The sequence below is a fragment of the Chaetodon auriga genome, chromosome 5 (assembly GCF_051107435.1).
Source record: "Chaetodon auriga isolate fChaAug3 chromosome 5, fChaAug3.hap1, whole genome shotgun sequence".
In the NCBI taxonomy this organism is placed as follows: Eukaryota; Metazoa; Chordata; class Actinopteri; order Chaetodontiformes; family Chaetodontidae; genus Chaetodon; species Chaetodon auriga.
In genome coordinates, this window is record NC_135078.1 from 1,951,071 (window position 1) to 1,977,431 (window position 26,361).

At 42.2% G+C, this 26,361-nt stretch overlaps 1 protein-coding gene across 3 annotated transcripts in view; it reads left to right on the plus strand.

Annotated features, from left to right (window-relative positions):
• Window positions 1–26,361, plus strand: part of nsmfb (NMDA receptor synaptonuclear signaling and neuronal migration factor b) — a 153,067-nt gene that overhangs the window by 104,063 nt on the left and 22,643 nt on the right. For all 3 annotated transcript variants that reach the window (XM_076730197.1, XM_076730198.1, XM_076730196.1), the window contains 2 exons: window positions 2,547–2,626; window positions 3,047–3,149. In XM_076730197.1, the coding sequence (XP_076586312.1) occupies window positions 2,547–2,626; window positions 3,047–3,149 (183 nt within the window). The remainder of the gene's footprint in view (window positions 1–2,546; window positions 2,627–3,046; window positions 3,150–26,361) is intronic.

Genomic DNA, 26,361 nt, shown 5'->3' on the forward strand with positions numbered 1-26,361 from the left:
CCGAGCTACTGCTCATTGGCACAAAATCCATGCTCGCTAAAAATACTATTTGTTCCCTCCCAATTGCTGACACAATCATTCCTGTCTCCACACAGGTCAAGAGCCTTGGAGTTATCCTGGACAATACTCTCTCCTCCTAAATCATACCAACAACATCTCCCGCATTACTTTTTTCCACTTACTTACATTTCCAGACTCCGTCCTGCTCTAACACAACACTCCACTGAAATCTAGGTTAATGCTCTGGTTACATCTTGCATTGACTACTGTCCTGGCAGGCATCCCCAATAAACTCACTCATAGACTTTAACTCATTCAGAACTCTGCAGCACGGATCATCACATACACAAAACCCACTGAACATGTCCCCCCCCCCCCGCCCCCCCCCCCCCCCCATCTCACAGACCTGCTGCACACTCACACTCCTTCTTGTTCATCAGCCAATCAACTAGCACAGCCAGTCTTTAATCTTAGTACAATGGGTAGCGAGGCCTTTTCCTGTTCTGCACCCAAACTCTGGAATTCACTTCCCCATCACATTCGCATACTGGACTCAGTTACAGAATTCAAAACTGCTCTCAAAACCCATCTATTTAGAATATCGTATTCACTGTAATTGCTACAACTGCACCCCATTTTTGCTGACTAAATGTTAGCTTTTACTCAGTTGCCTGTTGTCGACTGTAAATGCATGTCTTTATGTTGCTGCTTGCTGTGTACTACCTTTCATTTTTATCTGTATTTGGTTTTATATGTTGTAAGGTGACCTTGAGTGTCATGAAAGGTGCCTTTAAATAACATGTATTGCTATCATTATCATTATTATTATTATTATTATTATTATTATTATTATTATTATTATTACCTTGTAAAAAAGTTGGTGCAAACCACTGTAAAGTGTAGATAGCACAACTGTGAATACAGTGACCAACTGTACAGAGCAGTTGCTTGAGTAAGCAACTATAAGTAAAGACAGCACACAGACATAATTAAACCTCTTTACATTTTAAAACCTAACCCTAACAAGGCTACTGTAGGGGTTAGCCAGTGTTAGCAGTGTTGGTTTGTTTATCTTGGCTTGAGCTACCACAGAGAAAGACTTTCTGTCGTTTTGCTCTCTACAGAGTTGTGTTTCTGTCTCGAAGGAACAATTTAGGCAACTCTGAATTAACTAACTAAAGTATATTTCTCTTTGTTGCTGAGTAGATTAATAGACTATTTATCACAGCACACACATGCTACAGGGGGGAGACTGCACACACACCATGCTTAGTAAAATTATTTTCTCCGCATTTGACCCATCCTGGAAAGTCCTTCCAGTCCGCGCGGGGACCCAGTTCCTTTCGTTACCAATGGTCAGGTGGTGATTTGCTTGCATGTTTTTAGTTGGGGTTTTTATGGAGGATACCCCAGGTGAACACGGGGAGAACACGCAAACTCCACACAGAAAGGCCCCTTTCCTCGAGCAGGCATTGAAGGCATGGTGGAGGACATGCCCCCGGCGCCCACAGCGGGAATCGAACCCCAGACCTTCTAGCTGTGAGGTGACAGTGTTGCCACTGCCACAGTGCCACTTAACCCCCCTTAGCAATTTTCCAAATAGGTAGGTAGCATGTGAGCCCTTAATAAGGTAAAATAAGTTAAAGAGAGAGAGAGAGAGAGAGAGAGAGAGAGAGAGAGAGAGAGAGAGAGAGAGAGAGAGAGAGAGAGATTTGGTGGTGTTTATGTACACCTAATACCTGTTAGGTTGCTTATTCAGAATTACTTTGACATAGTTATTGCTGTAGCCAACAGGAGTTAACTGGATAAATAAGATGGCCATGTTTCAACTTGCTATGTTAAGGAACCAGGGAGCATGTTAGCTGAAAGGTGCGAGGGAGGTGATGGGAAGTGAAAATTGTTATGATATAAAACTTGACATTAAATAAGTGTTACTGGGGGAAAAAGAGCAATGAAATAAAAACGAACTGAATGAAAGGAAATCTGAAACATGTTATAATGATGAGTCTAGTTTTAATAATTTCTTAAAGTATTTCAGAAATAATTGTCATTTCTATATTTTACACAATTTAGTCATTTCATTATTTATTTTGTAATTATTTATTTACTTATTTAATACTGTGTTGCTCCATAATATAATTAAAAAATCATAAAGTCAGTGTTGAATGCTACAATATAACATATGTTACTAAATGACACAATAAAGATAGAACTAAGATGAATTTGGGTAAGGTCAAAAAGTATAGCCTAAATACACAGATGACAATGAAATATCAAACGAACATTTTAAATTACTACAGTGATGGTAGAAAATACACACATGAATGTGAAAGTATGTGATATAATGAGGTGAGAGTTCAGATCAGATATGTTCTGAGATGCTGTAGTGGTGTAAAGGGAATATTGCAGGCTCTGAAATGATGTTGCTCTCATTCGCAGTCCTCTTGAATAATGTAACACATCCTCTGTTGGCTGTGTGAAATATATTAGGTAGAAAATGCATGATATGATCTGGCTTGCTATTCTTATGCACGCAATTTCCCCAGGGAGGTCCCGGACATCTGTACTTACTGAAGAACAAGGTCGCCACCTTTGCAAAGGTGGAGAAGGAGGAAGACATGATCCAGTAAGTTATCATTATAACTTATCACTGTAAACAAATATATTTGTTTGGGATTTGAGACATCACCAACCACATGAGTTAAATGTTTGTGTAATTCCTGTAAGCCACACCTGAGCAGTTTAAAACAAACAAATGGATTGATGCAGAAATGCAGCTCTTCCTTTTACCCTTTTAAACACAATTTTGTGAATTACATTTAAATGATTGCAGGTGGCATAAAAGCATGCAGCAAAAATTTCTAACCATTGGACTACCTCCAAATTGTGTTTAGAATTGTGACTATCATGTGTTCACTCTTATCTCTTGTAAAACCATCATTTAGTTTTGGCCTTGGCTCTCTTTCAAAATTGCTTTTCACATTTCCTCTGGTGCTCTTTATTTGTTGTTGATTTTCTTAACCTCCCACCTCTCCCATGTGTCCAGATTTTGGCGGAGGCTCAGTGGACTGATGAGTAAGCTGAACCCAGAGCCCAACCTCATCCACATCATGGGCTGCTATGTGCTGGGGAGCACTAACGGAGAAAAGGTAAATTGTCTTTGTATTATGAGTCATACCAAGCCACAACAACAAATAAGACTCCCACAGTCCACTATTTAGTGAAAAAGTTAACTCAAAATGTCTGCCTGCATATGCATTGCATTGGGACAATGAAGGAGGCGATACACACTCAGCACTATGGAATGACACCCACTCAATTAAGCTACACAAACAAACAAACTCATACCCCCACCAGAACCTCATACCTCAGCCGCCTTTTCCATGCAGCCACATATATAACCACTATGAGATAAATGTATACATATGACCTAATTTAAATACATGAAAATAGCATCAGAGCACCAAGACATTATTCACTTGTGAGAGTTATAGGGTTTTTTTTCTTATTTTTCTTATTTTTATTTCCTTATTTGTGCAGGTTTAGCGGCCACAAAAACCATACAAATGAAGCCAAATATAGTAGATGCAGGATAAAGGCTATTTAATGCATATTGTATGCTTGGTTACATTTTAGACCTTAATGTTTACATATGAAGTGCTTAATGACATCTACAAATGTATGGTCACAATTGCTAACTTCCTTTATGTATGTATCTATGAAAAAGGCTAGCCTTTAATCTATCGTTACAGTGCTTTGGAGTTTTGTTTTGTTTTTTTGAAGGAGTTGTTGTGCCATTAGAGGGAGTGTCTATGTAAGTTGTGGCAGGGCTGCACAAGACTTCCACTCTTTGTACAGAATAGCCTACTGGATGAACACAACGAAGTAACAACTGTTGACTTATAACTAATGCTTATTGTTGGACTAACAAACCAGAGAGGTTCTCAAACTTATTATTCAAAGGTCCATAAATGACTTATATTCAAGGTCAGAAGACTGGGAATGATTGGTGATGAAATAATATTGAAAATAATAATTAATCAAACATTCTGTATCTGCGAATTAAGAGCTGATAGCAAATTCTCTTGTGTACCATTAATGTGTGAACTAAGCAGCAACAACACACAACATTCTCACCAGAAGTTAATGTCCCCATGACAGTGATGTCAACCACAGGGAAATAAGCAACATTTAACTAACCCACATTCATCTAGGGACACGATTGCTTTGGATGATCTCCAGCTACACTGTATATTCAGTGATGCTAACAAATTGTTGATTGATAGTACATTAATCTCAAAATAGAAATAGATATATAGAAATAGAAAATGTTACATTTCATAATGTGGCCTATTCGTAACACAAGGTATGACAGGAGTCCTCTACTGCATTTGTGCAGGGGCCAGAATTTTTCTGTGGGGCTGGACATTTAAAAATGAAAATAAAAATACATGTATTTACTTCTAATTAGCCTCTTATTATTGAACATTTTCACTTTCTTACAAATTAATGTTATTTTTATCAGTCTATATCACTTTCCTAAAAATTATGGAAAGTTTGATAATCATATCATAATGATAACTACATACTAGAAAATGCTCTCAGACCACTAAGGAGGAAGTCAGCGCTCAATACAAAACCCATAATTCAGCTACCAAGGAATGAGTCATTATTGCAACTAAAAATTCCTCTTCTGGGACAATAGTTGGCCAATGAAAATAAACATGAGAGACGTCTCTTGCATCTAATAGACAACATTTGTGAATCTCTGTGACTATCAATTGAATGGGTGAACTATGAAATATGGACTTTTTGGCTCCTTGCCAGAGACTGGCCAGCTGACTGACCATCAATTGGGAGCCTGGATGTTATCCACAGGCTCCCAGTTCATCGATATAGGTTGGGTCTGGATTGACTTTTTCAAGTACAGTTCTCCTCACTATACCTAGAATAAATTCTACATCAGCTCATTGTCCCTACAGTCATGAGTCATTTTTAGGTTTTAGTTGAAAATATGTTGTTGATGGGTATGTGTTGTGGTAAAACTTTTATCTAGAATCAGAATTATCACCCTAGTACTATTCCCTTTCAAATAATGACAATAATAATAAGAATAAGAATTTCTACTCCTGTTTTCCTTTAACTTTGCAAACTACCACAGTGTCTTTCATGTCTTATTAACTATAAATCATGTTTGCACTACACTAGGTCCCAAGACTATTTGGCTGTCAAGGATCACCATGACAATAATGAGATGGGGAAACTGGATCTAAAATACTGTGCATCACAAAAGGCAAGGCAAATGTATTAGTTTAGTACATTTCATTCATCATGGCAATTCATGTGCTTGACTGAGTAAAAATAACACAGCAATGGTAAGAGATTTGCATTAAAAACTGCAAAGGCAAGGAATGCAAGAGATACAAAATTTAAAAGTAAGCTTGTGCAGCTTAAATCAAGTGAGGATAAAAGATAAAACAACACTGCAGAAACACCCAAATTTACATATACAATTAATAGCAATGGTATAATTTACATTTGAAAGTTTAGAATTCTGGGTATTCAATAGATCATTCACACAATTAGAAGCTAGGACAGTTTCAGATTTAATAGTTTCCACAAAATTTGTATACTAATGTACCTTTTTTTGCACTTTAAGGCCTAATGCTGATTTTCAGTGTAATGAACAGATGAAATACACAGAAATGTGTACTCCTTTTTAAACAACACATATTCAAAGGACAAAAACTCTCCAAATGATATCTTACAGAGCAACTTATCCCTATAAAAAGGCCCACTATTTTTTGTGCTGTCGTACTTCAGACACAAACATGAAGTTTGGTGGAGTGGATTCAGTAAGGATCACATAAAAAAAATTAAAATTGTCAGCAAGAGCTACATTGTGGACAGCACCGGTTAACTGCAGACAGGTGTGGAAGCTGAGAGTGTGGCTGAAGCAAACCATACCACAGTTGAGTTGGGGGAGGGAAATAATGACAGAGATCCGTTTACTTTGGACCGTGAGAGAGTCAAGGAGTTTGGTAAGTCAAAATTTAGTGTTTCAGAAGTCTGTCATTCCAACCAACATGAGGGACAATATTTTTGGCAAGTGGGTAATTGGCCAGGATGCTAGGAATCTTCTGTATAATATCAGTCACCTGTGCACCTGGAAAGCAAAAAGTATGTGTGTGGAGTGGCAAGCTGTTGTGCGAATGGAGTACTCAGGTATGGCAGGTTGAGGGAGGTGAGGATGAGCTGTGGGACCCACACAACAGCAGGGAAGGCAGAGAAGGAAGCCTGGAATCCACAGCCAGAGGAGGGAAGTCATTCAAATCGAGAATGTCATATTTATATTCCAGCTGGATGTTATTAGTGACATTAGCAGACATGAGACATGAGAAGAGCAGAACTGCCTGGCTTTAGGCTTGGCTTCAAGCTGTAGCCAGCACCCATCAGGGACAGTGACCTGAGGAAGGGCATTAGCAGGACAGTAAGCAGTGATACCAGCCTCCAGAGGAGAGGCAGCTTTAACAGCCCCAACAGCAGGATAAGGAGATGAGAGGAGCCATTTGTTTAAGATGAGGTGGCTCGGGGGAACAACATTCTAGACAATGCTTAATAATGATTAAGTAAATTCCACCAGACATACAGCAGTATGTTTCAGAAGCATCCCAGATGCGCCTCTTTGCTCTGCTCTGTGGAGAATAAGTGCCTAGTCTATTTTTGATGGATGCCAAGTCGAGCTGCTCAGAGCAGATCGAGCCAGGCAGGAAGTCAGACGCAGGAAAGGTATAGAGAATCCGGTCAACAATAAATACAATTAAAGTGGACAACAAAAGAAACCATTTAACTACATAGCATGTGACAAAGCCATCAGAATAAGATGGTGGTTGTGGTTGTACATTCTGTAGAGGAACACAAGAGACTTATAGGTTATAGGTTTTATACATTGGCCAAGGTAAACCTGGAAATGTTGTAGGGGAAAATTTGTACTGCAAGAGCTTCCTTTTCAGTGGTAAAATACTTAAGTTGATGTTTGTTAAACTTGTGTTAAATGTAACTTACAGGATGATCGATGCCCTGGTCATGCTCTTGCAGAAGAATAGCCCTAGCTGCACTGGTATCACCTTCAAGCTGAAAGGCCTGAAAGGAGAAATCTGGGGCAGACAGGACATGAGTGCAACACAGTAAACCTATACAGTATACCTCTCAAGAGACTGTTGACACTTGCTAGACCAAGTGAAGGGCTTTGAGGGACTGGTTAAAGCAGTCAGCGGAGCTGTTTCAAAGGAAAAGTTTTTGTAGAGCTGGCGATAGAACAGCACGGCTCTCTCCTGGTGGTTGGTACAGACCATGGCCATGATCTTTGCATCTGCAGAACACACCCATCTTGAAACAACGTTGAGAAGATAGAGGACAGCACCTTTTCAAAAAATTCACATTTGGAAAGACTGAGTGTGAGGGAGACAGTTGACGAGTGTCGTCATGTGTCTAGGCAACTCATCAGAATACACATCATCTCACAATAGTTTATTAACTAGCTTCTAAAAAATAGCATGGTCATTAGACATGCCAATGTGCATGTATGGAGTCACAAAAGCTGAGATGTCGGGAGCACATGCACGCTAAAAACAGCTGGGTTATTTCTTCTACTCAACCACGGGGTTATGAAATGTTTTACCCATTAGAGGTTATTTGTATGGGATTTGGGTTATTTTTGTGCAACTCATGTGCAAGTCAAAATCCATCAACCCAACATACATCGGTTGACTCAGCACCTGGGTTGTTTGTGCTTCGAACGTCATCACGTCAACAGACGTGCTTCACCACGAATCTACACACCGCACCAGGCTCCATGCACTGAGAGCTCACGCATATTAGCACCGGGAGAACCTGACCGATCATCCTCGTGGCGAGGCAAATCAATAATAAAAGGTTTGTGCACACTACATATCTAATTCACATTGTCTGTGTTGCGTTACCTATTAAAGTAGTATCTTTATATTGTCGAGGCTAGTTGGTTAGTTTGGCTAACAATGTAGCTAGCCATTTAGCCGTTATCATGGAAGCACACATGGATACAGGTTTTCTGTTTGGTCTCAGCCATTTACTGAATGAATTAATGAAACTAGTTCATAATGCCCGTGGGCGTATGGTCATGTTTATTTTGAGTTCACCAGCTAGCTAGCTGGTTCGCTAGTTAGCAGGCTAATTTGCCGGCTAGTTAGTTTGCTAGCTAGCCAGGTAATTCGCCAGTTTAAGGACAATTCCAGGCAAATTCAACCTGGGGATATAGTTTCCTAATATTTTAGGAAAGCAGTGTTTCTCAATTCTGGTCCTTGGGGACCCTTGCCCTGCTTGTTTTAGATGTTTCCCGCCTCCACCACACCTGATTCAAATGATCAGCTCATCATCAAGCTCTGCAGTGGCTTGATAACGAGCCTATTGTCTATTTTTTAATTTTACTATACTAGTTGGTAGACATGTGGTCCTTACTCACTCATACTCTCTCACTTGCTGTCTTGCATTCTTTCTTTCTTTTTTAGCCTGGAACAAACATGGTGGTGTACCTCCATGAGGCCAAGGCATCCAGACCATACTCCTACATCCTGACACTGGGAAATGATGATCAGCATGCATCTCAGGCCTTTGTCATCATTGCTGGACAGGCTTTGGAACACGACGCACTGCTTCAGGCCATCGATGTCTGCTTCAAGGCATTCTTTATCTTAGACATTACATACCCGAAGCAGTGTGAACATGTGTGGCAATTCCTGCAGAGTACAATCTATGAAATGCCAGGAGGGGAGTCCAAACTGGTAAAGTTTCTTGAAACTAAAATGCTTGCAAGTAGAGCTAACGGCCTCAAGGACAGCTTGTTACTGCCAGGCAAACAGACGTTTGAAAAATGGACACTAGGCCTGTTAACTGTTGTCAGTTGTTTTGCACTGAATGTTTTACTGACACTGATTTAAACTGTTCCAGTTCTTGACCTGAATGATAGAACATTTTATATTGTGGATATTTTGTAATGATAAATTTCAAGGCGGCGCCTTGTAAAGATTCCAGTATTGTTTAAATGTTTTTTGCATACACACTTATAACTGGTGGGTTAAAAATAACCCAATTTGGGCTGTTTTATAACCCAACCACTGGGTCATTGTAGCACCAGCCCAGCAGTAGTTAATTTGACACAGCAAGATGGGTTGGTCCATTTTAACCCAACAGATGAGTTAAATATTCTACCCAAATACTGGGTCAAATTATCTGGGTTGTTTCAACCACACATTGTTATTTACGCTACCCAAATGCTGGGTCAAATTTATAAATATTCTGGGTTGTTTCAACCACACATATTTGTTATTTACCCTACCCAAATGCTGGGTCAAATTAATAAATATTCTGGGTTGTTTCAACCACACATATTTGTTATTTACGCTACCCAAATGCTGGGTCATTACAGTACAATCTATAAGAAAATAAAGTGCAATAGACTACCCATACCTATACAACTGTTCATCTACAAACCTATAAGAAAACGCATGCTAGATTTGGTCATGCAAAGCACCTTGTGGAAATCAGTTCTTTGGACTTCCATCAGACTTTGTATCAAGGAGACAAGGGGAACTCCATGGACTAGAACTTTGAACTGTAAATCCATTTTGCACAAGATAGACAATCTCATGACTTCTTTCTTAGCTGGACTAACACAATAAGTATGCCTCTTGCCATACCTTTTAAATCCGACCAGTGGTCTGTGACAATCATTTTGACATTTGGCATATTCTCCACAGTGATTCAGTACAAGTCACACAAGGAGGGGGATGGAAAGGGAAGAGCTTATTCACTAAATTTAACAATTTTCTTCCTGCTGCTTATGTGCACTCAAGCTCAGTTGGAGAATAGCTACCTTCAGGTAGAGCTCTGCTCCACCCACCATCACTCCTTAAAGCACTGCTATTAGCCATCTTACACTGCTAATGTGATAAATAAGGAAATAAATTGTTTTCTTTAAAATCTCACACATTTTTTTGATTGTAATCCAGGCTGATATTAATATTTTTCTGGAGTAAATTGAGTTACCTGCATTATTTCAAAAACATTTATAAGGGGTATGAGGTAAATGGCTAGAGCAGTGTTCCCCAACCCCAACCAAGTGTGCCATGAGAAATCTTCAGGTGTGCTGTGGAAGATTATCCAATTTCACCTGACTGGTGCTCTAAGGCTTTGAGCACCAATCAGGTGAAATCTTCCCGTGTGTCTTTCTTCAATTCCTGCAAGAATATCAGCTTTGTGTTCAACTAAACAGGCCCAGGTTTCATACTGAGTAAACTGAGTAAATTGAGACTAGATTTTCCTTGAATTTCAATAACTACATTTTTCTAATGTAAAATATGTGCCGTGGCTCAAAAAGGTTGGGAAACACTGGGCTTGAGGTTATACTCATTCACTCACTCAATCACACTCCTATATAGCTAGATTTTATTTGGTGTTTTTACTTTGCATTATTTTTACTGTGCATTATTGATATGTACTGAACAATCAGAACAACTTATATGAATCAGACGCAGTATACCATACTGTTTTTGCAAAGTAGCCATATAATATTTTACATCTACTAGTTAAAGTACTAGTGTGTAATATTTAGGGGGATATATCAGCAGAATATGAAAGACATTGAATTCAATATTTATAAGTATGTATTAGTGTATACTTACCTTTTAATGAATGCGTTTTTGTTTTTTTTTCTTAAGATACATTTTCTCATGTAAGTTACTTCAGTTTCATACTGATATCCTAAGTAACCCCAAATATTTAGAACACAAAGGTCTGTCAGCTTTTAAAGGTGGGTACATAAGACAGGTATATTTGTCCTCCACAACCTACCTATATGTGACCCTGCTCTGCTAGCCCTTTTGCTAATTACAGAATCACTCTAACGGATGTGTCTGTATCCTCCTGACTACCAGTAGTTCAAATTTGTCCTCTGTGGAGGACATTTGCAAACCTGAATATCTCCCACCCACTGCATACTACTGAATTAACTCCTTTTGCTATCGGGCTTTTCAGTGATACCTAATGTGAAGAGGTGGGGCTTTGGCACCTTTCTCTTTCGTTAAGGAAAACGTTGTTGGCATATTTTATATAAATCTCTTAGCAACACATTAAAACATTGTCTGAATTATTTTAACTGTATTTTCACATAGTATTTAAGTGTTTAAAAAATGTCCTCCATAGTGGACATTTGTAGTTGTTTTCTCCATTTTGTTCTGTTTTTTCAAATGACAAGAAAGGGAGTCATTCTCAGAAGCAGAGAGAGGTTTACTACAAATTGTTGATGGAAACTCAGATATTGAGTTGTCTGATGAAGAAGATCAAGATGCACTGTTTGAAGCAGAAGCAGAGGAAGATGATTCAGAGAGCCCTGAGGATGAAATTCAGGCAGGGCAAGCAGATGCAGAGCAGTCAGATCAAGCAGAACAGTCCACATCTAAGTCCAGTCGGCATCCACTGTGGAGCAAGAATACAAAGTACACCTTGAGTTTGTATTCTTAAGAAAAAAATTTTTTTTTCTCTAACAATTGAGACTCATTTTAATTTTGTTTTTCTCCCTTTATTGCTTTTCTTATGATTCAAATTCCAACTCGATGATCCTTCCATTATTCAGAGCAATGATGCCATGACACGCCAAAACTGGACCCCAATGGATTATTTTAAGCAGTACATCAATGACTCCATGTTTGAAGGAATGGTCCTGTGCACAAATCAGGGTGAAGTCCTTGTGTCTGGAGCAACACTAAATACCACTCCTGAAGAACAGAAGACATTCTTTGGAAATTCTATTTACATGGGCTGTCTAGGATATCCAAACATTCAAATGTATTGGGCCTCAAATACCAGAGTTCAAATTGTAGCAGAATCCATGACCAGAAATCGGTTTTAGAAGCTAAGAAATTCCGTTAAGATCGTCAACAACTTTGATGTTTCAGACGATGAAAAAAGAAGTGATCTCTTGTGGAGAATCAGGCCCCTCTTGACCAAAGTAAGGCAATGATGTCTGAGTCTGCCTAGAACAGGAAAATTGAATATTGACAAGCAAATGGTTCCATTTACTGGTCAAATGCTCAGCGTGCCAGTATGTACCGGGCAAACCATACCTAACTGGGTTGAAGGTGTTTGTCTTGGTCTGGTTTTAGACTTTCTGGTCTACCAAGGCAAGACTACCTTCAGAGTTACAGGAGGAAAGGGCATTGGAGAAAAAGCTGTTCTTCATTTGGCAGAGTCTGTTCCTCAAGGAACCCACCTTTTCTTTGACAGGTTCTTTACAATGATCAACCTCCTCGACACCTTGATGACAAAAGGGCTGACAGGGACTGGAACCCTCATGAATAACAGGGTTCCAAAGGAACGCAAGATCATAGGGGATAAGCCCTCCAGAAAGAAAGGAAGAGGGGCATCAGAGATGATAGTCCTCCTGAACTTGCTGTCATAAAGTGGTTGGATAACAAGCCAGTTGTCATGGCATCCTCTGCCTATGGCATTGAACCTCAGGACACATGCAGAAGATGGTCCAAGAAAGACAAAAGGTTTGTCCAGGTGTCAAGGCCACTGGCAATTGCTGAGTACAACACCAACATGAGTGGCATGGACTTGGTTGACCAAACGTTGAGTTTCTATAGGATGGCCTCTTGCACTCAGAAATGGACAGTCGTGCAGTTTTCCACTTTTTTGACCTGGCAATCACCAAGTCATGGCTTCAGTATAAGAGTGCCACTGCCAGTTTCTGGGGTAGAAACCACTGAAGTTCCTTGACTTCAAACTGCTCCTTGGTGAAGAGTTGATTACTTGGGCCTAAGCAGGAATCGCAAGTGAAAATGAAGATGACTACAATCTCCCACGACAAAAGTGGAAACACAACCAAATGCAGCTCTGAGACAATATGGCGCCATCTATCTTCCAGAGATGGTGGATGAAACACATGCATCAAGGTGTCGCAGATCCAGCTGCAAGAGCAAAACATATTTGACCAGCCACGAGAAAACCAGCAACAAGTCGGCCCTGCACAAGTTGTGTAAAGAAAGAAAAATCGATTTTTTTAAAAAAAATTAGTGATTTTCATTTTTTTGCAGAATATGTACCACTCCATGTTTCAAATAACAGTATTGGGGACCTTAAAACCATAAACTTTGGATTTGAATTTGGGTTGTTTTAGAGGAAATTCTGCTGGTAGCTCGGTCCTAGTTGGGGGTGTGGTGATTCAACAGTAAAATTAGCATACTGGTTCTCTTTTACTGTTCACGTGCTTCTGTTCTTTTTTCGGCCAATCAGCTGCACGTTAAAAGGGAACCACATGGCTACTTATGCAGCCGCTCCTGCATATAAAGTAGGAAGCTGCATGTGTTTTCATCATTGAATGAAGATGGACATGGAAAAACGCATTGCAGAAGAGCTAAATTGTGGCTGTTACAGCATAAATCTTTGGCAGTACTTCTTCAACAAGACAGATGCTTCTGGTTATGGTGACGCTGATCTCACTTCTGATTCTGAACCCGAACTAGAAGATGAAACTGAAGAAATTGACGAGAGCGACTGCATTACACTGGAGAACATCCCTAATCTACACTTGACCTTAGCTGAAGATGAAGACAACGAAGAATCCCTCGGCCTTGCAGCAGAGGAGCTGGAGCATAAGATATCAGAAGTTATATCTACTGTAACATTTGAAGGCAATAAATGCAGAGAAATGGAGAAGATCCGTGACTTTGGCTGCAAATGCTATGGAAGAAGAAAGGAGAATTCTCTCCTTGGGACACAGTCGTGTTGCCACAAACTTTCTCCAGAGCTTTTGTACAACATAAGGATGGATTTGTTAGCTACCGAAAGAGAGTGGCAGGACATGAGAATAATTGGACACCTTGAGGTGAAAAGACGTACAGTAGTTACTTCTGAGATGATTACATCCGACAAAAAGAAAGCACCCCCAAACCTCTCATTTGGTCGGTGGCAATGAAGTCTGCAGGAATACTTTTCAGTTTCTTATGGGGTGAGTTTTCATTAACGTCCAAGTTATCTACGTTACGTTAGTGTTCATGTAACGGGGGCACGGAGGGAAGTGTGTGTCGACTGAGGTGGAAATGATAACTCAGGTGTAGTTTTCCTCCATTTATTTTCTGCAGAAGACAATAAATAGACATTCACGTCTTCTGAGTCTGGCTCTCTCTCTCACACTGCTCTCCCTCATCAGTGTATCAGAGCACTGTGAGGGGTTGACATACTGTGGTATGGAAGCCCAGGAGGTACAGAAAGAGGTAAGAGCCAAACGCAAATAAAAATAGTAATGAAATAAAATAACACATTAAGATAAAATTCACAATTATACACCAAAATAAATACATAATAAATAAAATCCCCACATATACTCTGAACATAGAATTGAACAAGTTACAATTTTCCAACTCTGTTACATCCACCCCCACTGAATTTTATCAAAATGGACTGCCAACTACACGGTATCCAGAATACACAACAAGGTTACAAATCACAAAAGGGTCAATTCCAAGAAAACCAACACTGAATGTTTCCCATAAGGAAGAAGTGGTATGAGAGCAGCGTTAATCCCTCAATCCAACAACTGGCAGCAGGGCACCCTGTAAACCCCAGATACATTACAGAGAGGAAATGTAAAGTAGTGTCACATGTCACTTACACCATAGCATGAAAAAAATATATATATAAATATATATATAGGCTCATGGACTGAAGCTTTAGTCAGTAATAGCCTGGAACACAGATTTGCAAACAGCTCTAACATTGAACTTGTCTTGAACAACATCCTGCCTGGACATGGTTTGTATGAGCCTATTCACAGGCTTGATAAAGCAGCCAAACCTAGACCTGACCTGTGTCTGTGCATCAGCTTGACTGGAGAGTGCACGTGAGGTCTGAACAACAGGACATAGAGTGTCTGATGTAGCGTCTGTCATGGTCACAATGTCAAGAGCCGGGACTGTCTGTCTCATGTCCTCTGCTGCAGTCTCAATCGGGTCAGTCAAGTCACTTGAAGGTGAGGCCAAAGACACCCCAGGGTCAGAGGTCGAACTTGTCACATTGTCAGCAGATGCTTCTGACAAAGTTGGGGTAGACAACTGTGTGATCCAATCAATCGTTCTCCCTTCAGAGTCCACAGGTCCAAGGTCAGTTAAAGGGGCCAGGTGTTCACCTACAGCTACAGGTGAGTTACTGCTGCTCGCAGCGTCAGGGCAGGCACCAGTACCAGAATGAACCATACCCCCTGTCTCTCCAACATCAGGCATTCTGGGAGTTGAGGAGTCTGTGTCAGGTGCGGATGAAGCATGGTCAGACATGTCAACCGTGTCCCCCACAGGGAGGAAATTAACCAGCATCAGCAGGTTTCTGTGAACCACCTTCTCTTGCCCAGTTAGTGTGTCACGGATCCTGTATGTGTGTGTCTCTGGGGTCATGTCACAACAGTGTAGATGGTTGATTCCCACCTATCAGCAAGCTTCTTCTTACCCCTCTCCTTCCTGTTGGCCAAGAGCACCCTGTCACCAATCTCGACTTTGGACCCCTTGACTTTTCTGTTGTACAATAGAGCATGTCTGTTTTGCTCCTTTGCAGCATGCTCTTGAGCAATCATCATTGCCGCTTTCAGATCATCAGCAAGGCGTGCAACATATTTGTCATAACATGTCACAGCAGCACCATGGAGGACGGTTTGAAAGATGGCATCGACTGGCAAACGGGGAACTCTGCCAAACATGACGTAAAAGGGGGTGTAACCAGTCGTCTCATGTGCCGTACAGTTGTACATAAATGACAGAGTCTGTAAACGCCGTGGCCAATCAACTTTTTCTTCAGGAGACAACGCACGGATCATGCCCCCCAAGGTCCGATTAAACCTCTCCACACTCCCATTTCCCATTGGGTGATAGGGTGTCGTGTGAGACTTTGTTACAACCCAGCTCACTAGGGGGTAGGGAAGTAACAAAAAATCAACCGATGGAAGGGGTTGAAAAGTAATTATTTATTTAAATCAAAGTGCTCCAAACTGTTTTAATACACAAAAGGCCAAGACAACGAAAAGAGCAGTTTGGGTGCTTTTCAAATTAATGAAATAATCAAAACCAAAAGAGAACTCTCCAAAAATGAGAGCTTAAGTAATGCTAACTAAAGGCGAACTCTTCAAAAGGAAGACCTTAAGTAATGCTAACCAAAAGAGAACTCTTCAAAAGGAAGAGCTTGCCTAAACCACACTCAAAACAAAATGGAAATAAAACCCTCCTAAATGAGGCCTACAGTTTCTGATGAAAAAGAACAAGAACCAAAATACAAAATGAAATAGCACCCCTAATCCTGGTGTAACTAACAAACAATATGACTACGTGCAAATCAGTCCCCGTCTAAGCCTAGCTCAGTTCGAGTCTGGTAGCTAAAACAATCTCAAAGGTCGAACTCTGACAACTCTGTCACGACAAGTGGATCTCTCCTGTGCCGAGGACTGGTCTCAAAAGATGCCAGCCACAGACTGCCAGGCTGGGATGACTCTTGTAGCCGGCAGGTAATGGCAGCTTGCAGGTGATTGGGCAGCGGCTGGTTTAGTCCATGGGCCTGACCCCAGATTTTCACTTGTCGGTACCACTCAGGGTGACGAAGGTTACTTATATTTTTTTAAAAGATCTATGTCTGTAGATGATATTTTGGTATGATAGACCTTCCAGAGTGGTAGCTAAATCATAGTTATCAGCTCATGAAGTATACCCGCCCCTTCAAGAAATTGCATTTCAGATAACGGTACATATCCTGCTTTAGACTTGTGTACAGGACATCTGTCAATGCTTCACAACATTGTCTCTGGTATCATTTTAAAGGGGACGATGCAATCTTTCATTCAAGATAAAATGTGAACCTTTCTGACCAATATAGAGGTTACTAGAACTCCTTGAACTGTCAAAACTTAGGCGAAAAATACAATTTTCGCCTAAATGATATACTATCTTTTAGCCCTGTGTCATCTAGGAGCAACAGGGACACAAAATTCAAAGTCTACAACACACTCAGGACCATAAGGATTCAGAAAATGTATAATATGCCTATACTATTTCTTGCCATGGGTGATTGTGAGCCTTGGATTAGAAGAGCAGTAGGTCTCCTATTACGTAAACAATAGAACAGCCGAGATATATATGGTAACATAAAGGACACCAAAATGGGATAAGGAACCATAGTGTAATAGAACAACCTACAAGGAAGATGCACAAAGCAAAATGTATCAGAAGTGTGTGGTACTGTGGAATTAGTGGAAACAGGGCTGCCACGTGAAGGCTCAGTACCGCTAGCCCCTTTTATTTATTTTTTTAGGTTTTATATGTTTTTATATTTTTTTTGTGTTTTTTTGTGTTTTTTGTTTTTTTTGTTTTTTGTTTTTTTTTAGAAAGCATGTGAATGTTTGTCCTTACCATGATGGAAATAAGGTCACCACAATGGGATAAGGAAGTTTGAGTTTAATGAACAACATATTGAAGTATTAAACAGAACAACATTATAATGAACTCCTTGCAATGTCACTCAAACGCCTCGTCTCTCTCATCTTCTGACTGCTCAAGTTCGAGCTCAGGCTCTGGATCATCCTGCGGTTTCTGGTTGCTGCATGTCTGCAGCTTGCACATATCTGTGCATGCCAGTCCATTTGATAAGCATGTGCAGCTTGGCATTTTGCATGAACGGACACAGTTGCATGTTAGCAATTCCAGGACTACATCAGGTGCAGGTGGAGAGCACATCCAGTAAATTGCCAGCTTGCCTTCATCTTCTTTCCATCCATGCTCTGTAGGACTTGGGACCACAGGGTTAGGCTGCAGACTGCTCTTCCAGATGGCTGCCTGATAGTTGGCTCATTCAACATGCAGGAAGAGACAGTCTCTACATGGTGGCAGCTGGCTGGACTCGATCTCTCCCCTTTTTGAACAGAAGAGCTGGTAGCGCGGTTGGTTCACCTCTACCGTGCTGCTGTTTGCAGCGTACATGTGACATGTAAACTCCTCAATTCTCTGGAACAGCTCCTCACTGACATCCCATGACTGCCCTAGTCCACTGAAGGTTTCTTGGTAATAAGTATCTTTCTTCACCATCTTCAAGGCTTTCAGCTTGCCCTGGCCAGCGAAGGCACTAACAGTGTCACAACCAGTGAAGGCATGTAAGCCAATTAGACTGTCACAGAGGCTGTCTCCAACTGAGCTTGCCAGTTTGCTGATGTTCACATATCGTGTGCGGTTCCGTGTCCCACACTTCATGTAGATGGGACAGGTGATGTCCTTCTGGAATGCAAGACAAAGCACCATGACATCAGTGTCTTCGGCTGTGATGATGACTGCTTTTGAACCCATGTTTGCACCATGTGAAGCATGCAGGAGCAGGCGAGTGTCAGCTTCTTCATGTGTGGATTTCAGTTCTGTTACTTCATCACACCCACCATGTGTCAACCTATAACAGGTTTCCTCACAGGTTGTGTAAAACTCTTTGCCATGCAGCCTCTCTCTGTATTGTGGGAGGTTCCACTCTTCTACCAGAAACTTGATAAGACTGGACTTGTTGGAAGGACTGCACAAGAACGTTCTCCACTGCTGTACGTGGTGTCCTCCTGCCAAGTTCTTGTATTGGACAGTAGTGTCTGCACCCCGGTTTAGTCGTTCAGCATCTTTGATTGAAGTCTGGCGGTACACATCAAACACAACATCAATCCTCTGACTCTGTGCTCCCTCATGGAGGATCTGGGTAAAGAGTGACTCTGCCACCTGTCGAAAGGTTTTGTTGTTGCCATTCATTTTCTGGACCAGGCTCATCCCGTCAATGATAGCAGTAGATGGTGTTGGGATGTGTTCTGCAGGAGACACATTCTTTTCCAACTCCCTGGCAAGTGCAGCCTTGTTTGTTTTACTTAGAGATCCATCAGCATTTGCAAGTGCCCGTGGCAGTGGGCCCAGTAGGTGTGTTAAACGTAAATTAAGAGTTCTCAGACATTAACAGGCAAGCTTGCTTATTTTTATTTTTATTTTTTCTGTTCTGTCTTTATTTAATCTGTTTCTTTAAAATAGGTAGGTCAACTCTTTAAACATAAAGAGTTTCAACTTACTCAGTTTTCTATTTCTATATTTCTATTATCTGAATCCTTGTGATGTATCCCAGTTTTTGTATTTAAACTGACTGACTGCCACTGCACACACTGCCTACATGCTCAGGCAGCTCCCTAATTAACAGCATTAGGCGCACCTGTAAGAGAGTACACTGATTGCTCTCACTACAAGTCCTGACTCAGTAGAGTAGGCAATAGAATACAACGAAATAGGCCTAAGCCATGCACTTTGCGCTTAAACAAAAAATAGTAGTATTTTAACATTCTTGTGTGACTTTTAGCATTTTACAGTAGAATGCGAAATATAATGAAATATCAAAATATTAATATAAGAAATGAAATGTAGCCTATATGAAAGGCCTATATTTGCAGTTTGGCTTCCACAGTGTCCCTGTCCTAGATGAGACAGTAATTCGAAATTCTATGCTGCTTAGGCGAAAATCGTGTAGTACTCGTGTACTGCTCTTCCAATTTAAGGCTCACAATCACCCATGGCAAGAAATAGTATAGGCATATTATACATTTTCTTAATCCTTATGGTCCTGAGTGTGTTGTAGACTTTGAATTTTGTGTCCCTGTTGCTCCTAGATGACACAGGGCTAAAAGATAGTATATCATTTAGGCGAAAATTGTATTTTTCACCTAAGTTTTGACAGTTCAAGGAGTTCTAGTAACCTCTATATTGGTCAGAAAGGTTCACATTTTATCTTGAATGAAAGATTGCATCGTCCCCTTTAAAATGATACCAGAGACAATGTTGTGAAGCATTGACAGATGTCCTGTACACAAGTCTAAAGCAGGATATGTACCGTTATCTGAAATGCAATTTCTTGAAGGGGCGGGTATACTTCATGAGCTGATAACTATGATTTAGCTACCACTCTGGAAGGTCTATCATACCAAAATATCATCTACAGACATAGATCTTTTAAAAAATATATAAGTAACCTTCGTCACCCTGAGTGGTACCGATATCTGGTCTGGCCCATGGACTAGTTAGGAGGAGGAGTCCGGTCACCAGTCACACACATGCAACACACAAGCACACATACACATACACAAACACACACCAAGAACGGTGGCAGCCGTAACAGACTTCTTGACACAACAGACCCTGAGAAGCTCACTGATCAGCTGACTCTCAAAGTTAGCACCCTGGTCGCTGTGGATTCTTTCTGGGAATCCAAAAACACAAAAATATCTGTCCCAGAGAACCCTTGCCACCTGTTTAGCTGTCTGGTCTTTACATGGAAAAGCCTGAGCCATCCTTGTGAAATGGTCTGTTATCACCAAAACGTCCACAGACTTGTTTCAGGAGTCTTCAGCAGACCAAAAGTCTATACAGACAAGCTCCAGGGGCCTGATTGATGTGATGTTTTCAAGCGGAGCCCGTCCCTCAGGCTCGACAGTCTTGCTGACAATGCACCGCTGACAACAACGGACATAATCCTTCACATCCCTGTCAAGGTTCAACCAGAAAAACCTCTGTCTAGTTAAGCTGAGTGTTCTGAACTGAGCTTGGTGGCCAGTTTTGTCATGGACTCCTTGCAGAACCTCAGTCTTTAGTGAGTCAGGTACAACATATTGGAAGCGTTTTGCTTTGGTTTTCTGGTTTCTGGAAATCCTGTACAGCACACCATCAAGTACAGTGAGCCTGTCCCAGTGTTTAATGTACCGTGTGACAGCGGCAGACTCTTTAAACCTTTCTCTCCTTTAGGCCTCCGACGCCGCTCAACATAGAACAGGACACGAGAGAGACACCTATCTTCCAGCTGCCGAAAGGCATTCTGAACTGAATCAATAGACACGTCTTTGACCTCAGTGAGCAGATGTGTATATGGCTCAGCTAGCAGTCGCTGACCCACACTCTCCTTGACAAAAGGCGTGCGACTCAAGGCATCAGCTACAACATTTTGCTGCCCTGGGACATACTTGATGTCAAAGTCATAGCTGGCCAACTTGGCAACCCAGTGCTGCTCACAACAGTCAAGTTTTGGCTTTGTCAGAATGTGGGTCAATGGGTTATTGTCAGTCCACACCGTGAATTTGTGGCCCTTCAGCCAGTGGCTGAACTTGTCACAAATTGACCACTTCAGAGCGAGAAATTCCAAGCGGTGGGCAGGATAGTTCTTCTGGGACTGAGATAACGACTTGCTGGCAAAAGCAATAGGTCTGGCTCGTGTCTCGCCCTCCTGAACCTGAGACAGAATAGCTCCTATGCCGTCCAAAGATGCATCAGTCGACAGCATGAAGGGACGGGTGAAGTCAGGGTGGGCTAAAACAACACTGTGAACCAGTGACGATTTCAGACTTTCAAAAGCCCGTTCCTGTTCAGATGTCCAATCAGACGCACACAGCTTCTTGCTTGACATTCTCTTTTTATGCAGGCCACCTATCCGCTGCGCACCCTTTAACAGGTCAAAGAGTGGTTTGGCGATTGCAGAATATCTGGGTACAAAGTGCTGGTAGTAGTTGACCATTCCTAAAAAGGACCTCACACTTTTCTGGGATGGGGTCACACCATCAGGTTCCATGAGGTCAGCACTTGTCATGTTGGCGATGTTCTCAACCTTACTGGGATCAGTTGAAACACCAGCTGCATCCACAATATGGCCCAGAAACTTAACTGACCTCCTGAGGAAGAAGCACTTTTTAGGAGCCAATTTCAAGTTATGGCCACGCAGTCTGCTAAACACCATCTCCAGGCGCAGCAAAGCAGTCCTTTCATCAGGTGCAAACACCAGCAGGTCATCCAAGTAACACAGCAGGCTCAGATAGTTTTGATCTCCAAAGATGCTAGTCATCATGCGCATAAAGCTCCCGGGACTGTTGCAGAGGCCCTGCAGCAGACGGTTGTACTCATAAAGGCCCATAGGAGTGGTAAAGGCTGAGTACTTCCTGTCATCCTCATGAAGCGGCATGTTGTAGAATCCGGAGGTCAAATCCATCGTGCTGAAGAGACAGTTGCCTCCCAGTGCTGCCAGACAGTCGGCCTGATGGGGAAGGGGATGGGCATCTTCAAGAGTCCTCTTGTTCAACCAGCGAAAGTCTGTGCATATGTGGAGTTCTCCATTTTTTTTCCACACAAGCACCAGCAGTGATGCATATTCACTGGTTGATTTCCTGATGATCTCCTTCTCCTCCATCACATCAAGTACCTGGCGTAGCTTTTGGTACTGGCCAGGGGGCACTCTCCTGTACGGGAGCCTGAATGATCTACTGTCTGACAGGTGTATGCGATGCACAAAACCTTTGCCTTTCCACAATCAAGATGGTGGCGTGAAAAGACATCCTCATACTGCATAACAAGGTCAGTCAGCCTCTCCTTACAGTCCTGCGACACTTCACATGACTCAATGTCAACAGCACTGAGCCCAACTGAACTGAGCCTGGCCTGGGCAGAGTTGGCTGTGGTAGCAGGAGGCATAGCTGATTGGTGGTTGCTGGCCAGGTTTAGATCAGCAACATCCATGTCCTCAAGGGCCATACATGAGTAGACATCAGCTAGCTTTGCATTGCGTCTCAGCAGCACTGGCTTGTTAGACGTATTGATGAGCTTCAGTGGAACCCACCGGTCTCCCCACAGTGGAGTGACAATCCTTGCGACCAGGACATTTCTGGGAGCAGAACGAGAAGATGTGGGCTCTGTTATCACAGTGCTGCCTGGGGAGATAGTGGAAGACTTGGGCAGTTTACCCCAGATGAGATACTCACGGCCAGGCTCAAGGTAGGTGGCTGAATTACACTTGACTGTACCAACCTTGTCAGGGACATCATCACCTTTCCAGGGACACAGATCGGACAGCATAGACAGGAAATGTTCAACCTCTGGGTCACTGGCTGGGCAGGGGCCTGACACAGTCCTCCAGTATGACTTACACAGCTTAGACCGGCGCAGGATGTGTTTTATCACATTAGTCCCAAGGATCAGCTCATCATGTTGCCCGGGAACAACAAGTGTGGGGACCAGCATTTTACAGCCATACATTTCCATCTCCACTTCAACAGCACACTTTGGTTTGACACGAAGACCTCCACATCCCACAAGGACCACGTTCACATCAAGCCGTCTTTGATCAGTTATCACCCCAGCCTCTCTCATCTTCATCTCTGCGACCTCACTGATGCTGCATGCCATTGAGCCACTGTCTAACATTCCTCCCATTATCATTGTCCCACCCAGTCCCACAGGAGTGTAGAAAAGACTGTCACTATTGCCAATTCTGTGAATGTTTTGATACACAACCTCAGCGTCACTACATGAGTCTCTTACAGAGGTGTAAATAGTCTCAGCATCGGACATGTCATCAGTTTGGGAGTTTGTCATGTGACCTGTACTGCCCCCCTCCGAATACAGGTCGGCTAGTTTCCCTCAGACTGGGACTGGGAGGAGTTATTAGCAGGGCAATTCAGTCTGATGTGGCCAGGGTTGAGGCAGGCAAAACAGAGTCTCTCAGACATGCAGTGCGAGATGGTGGTGTGGCTCGAATCATTACAAACCCTACAACCAGCTTCTCGGAGACGTCTGTCATGAGGGGCACGCTGCAACCTCCCACCTCGAGTTGGGCGAGATGGATTACGCTGCTGCATTTTCTCCATCATATCTTGAAACATGTCGACCATACGAGCCAGAAGCCTCTCCTCTGATTGTTGGAGATTTTGTGACACAGTAGGTATGGAGGAATAGCCCAGAGCATGGTGGGATTGGCCTTTGGCTGGGGTAGGCGCAGGAGAGGGGCAAGGAGGGGGACACACATGATGCTGCGTTTGCAGAGAGGGGGGTGAGGGATTCGACTCGGTGAGGGTATGATGCTGCCCAGGCACTGCCAGGCAAGAGGACGGTGGACTAGGCTGTTCAGAAGTGATGGATGTGATGTGACTCTTTAGCTCCGTAGCTCCACTGCATCTGCCACGAGCCCTCAACTCACTCTGATAGTCATCAATCCTCAGCTGAACATCATGTGAAGTCCATTCATGAATTGGCTTACACTTGAGAGTGTAGGATAGCTCTGGGTCAGGGCAGTGTTTGACAAACATGAGAGCCACCTCATCACTCATGTTCTCTGTCTGCTTGCCTTGTCTGTGCAGGCCTTCAAGAGCCAGGTCTGCTGCCTTGTTCAGTCTTATCCAGTAGTCAACAGGGTTCTCTCTGTGCTTGGGCAGAGTAGCGTAGAAGTCTGCGAGTGGAAGACATGAGGGAGCCTCACTGAAATAGTGGAGAAGAACACTGTATACCAGTTCAGGTTTCTTTTTAACATCAAGATTAGGATCACTGCGTAAGGCAGTCTTCACAACATCTTTAGCCTTGCCCATCAGATGACTCATAATTTCCTCAGCTTGGTCACACACAGGTATGTCTTGTTTTCTGAGATGAGTTCTGGTCAAGTCAATCCAGTCTTTAATTGAGTGTTTGTCAGTGCTGTCACCTCTGAATGTCTGGAGTCCCTTATCAGATTTAACATGAACAGTCACATGGGGGGTTTGAAGACTATTACCATCACTGTTTGTGTTCTGGGTGGCAGACGATGTCTGGGGGATACCAGTAGTATTTACAACACCAGCTGACATCAGCTTTGCAACAATGGACTCCCCAATCTGTGCACCCAATTGCCCCATCATGTCAGTGAGCTGGTGAATGGCATTAGCATCACTGCTAGGTGTAGAAGTGTGAGGACCCGCCCTTGTTGACCTACCAACAGGTGTACTATCTGGCCTTTGACCTAACCCTACATCAGCATCAGCATAACCATCAGCCATGAACTGAGAATGCCCCACACCCCTATTAACAGAGTCATCGTTAAGCCAAGCACCTCTACCCCTTGACAGAGTAAAAGTGTCAAACCGATCCATAATAACAGTTGTCACAAATCAATAAAAGTATCTACGTTGTGTTTTTTTTTTCTTTTCTTCTTTTGAAAAATAAACCCTCAACTATACCAAAATTTACACATCTACATTAAATCTGACCATACAAAAACCATGTCGAAACGCAGATCAGGACACCAGGACAGCAGCACAGCAGCACAGCATCCGCGGCAATGAGCATCAAGCTGATCTGGAGATCCAAAGGGTCACGGCACCAGTGTAACGGGGGCATGGGGGGAAGTGTGTGTCGACTGAGGTGGAAATGATAACTCAGGTGTAGTTTTCCTCCATTTATTTTCTGCAGAAGGCAATAAATAGACATTCACGTCTTCTGAGTCTGTCTCTCTCTCTCACACTGCTCTCCCTCATCAGTGTATCAGAGCACTGTGAGGGGTTGACGTACTTTGGTATGGAAGCCCAGGAGGTACAGAAAGAGGTAAGAGCCAAACGCAAATAAAAATAGTAATGAAATAAAATAACACATTAAGATAAAATTCACAATTATACACCAAAATAAATACATAATAAATAAAATCCCCACATATACTCTGAACATAGAATTGAACAAGTTACATTTTTCCAACTCTGTTACATTCATTCAAAGTCACATACAGGGAATACAAACTGTTTTTTTCATACTAGATGCTATGGCTATACCTTACATTGTTTTTAGCTAGCTCAGTATTGTCACTTTAAAATGCCAATGATATGCACGTCGAAACTTATGTTAGATCAGGTGATCATATTATAAGATGTAATGGGAGGTTTAGATATGGTAATGTGAGCATCTGCTATTAATTTGAATAACACACCAACCTGATGATGTGCTTGAATAATGTGTGAATAACACAACTGTGGGTGAATAACACACCTTTGGGTGCATGAATAGCACACCTGTGGTTGAATAACACACATTTGGGTGCATGAATAAAGTACTGATTGTGATGCTAATGTGCCTGTTAGCATGACCCATGATCTGTAACCAGGGTATTCTTTGTTTTCCTTTTTCAGAATTGGTAAAGACACATAATCAGACACTTTGATGAGAATAGTGCAAGACCACAGCTAAGGAAGAGGGGCTCACAGCCACTGCCAGCCAGGTTCATCAGCCGTGAACGATCGACAGAGCTGTGGAATTTATAAAAAAAACTACACGGAAGACAATGCCATCATGGTGCCTGTCCGACATCCTGGGCATAGGGATTGGCATGTGAAGTTGCTGCCAACCCATGTGTCTAAGGCCTTAGTGAAATTCAGGGGCTTTTTGTAACAAAAGAATTTCCATTTCCATTTGATAACCATTGTTCAAACTATTACAATAGTTTCTGTCCTGCGGGCTAACAGAT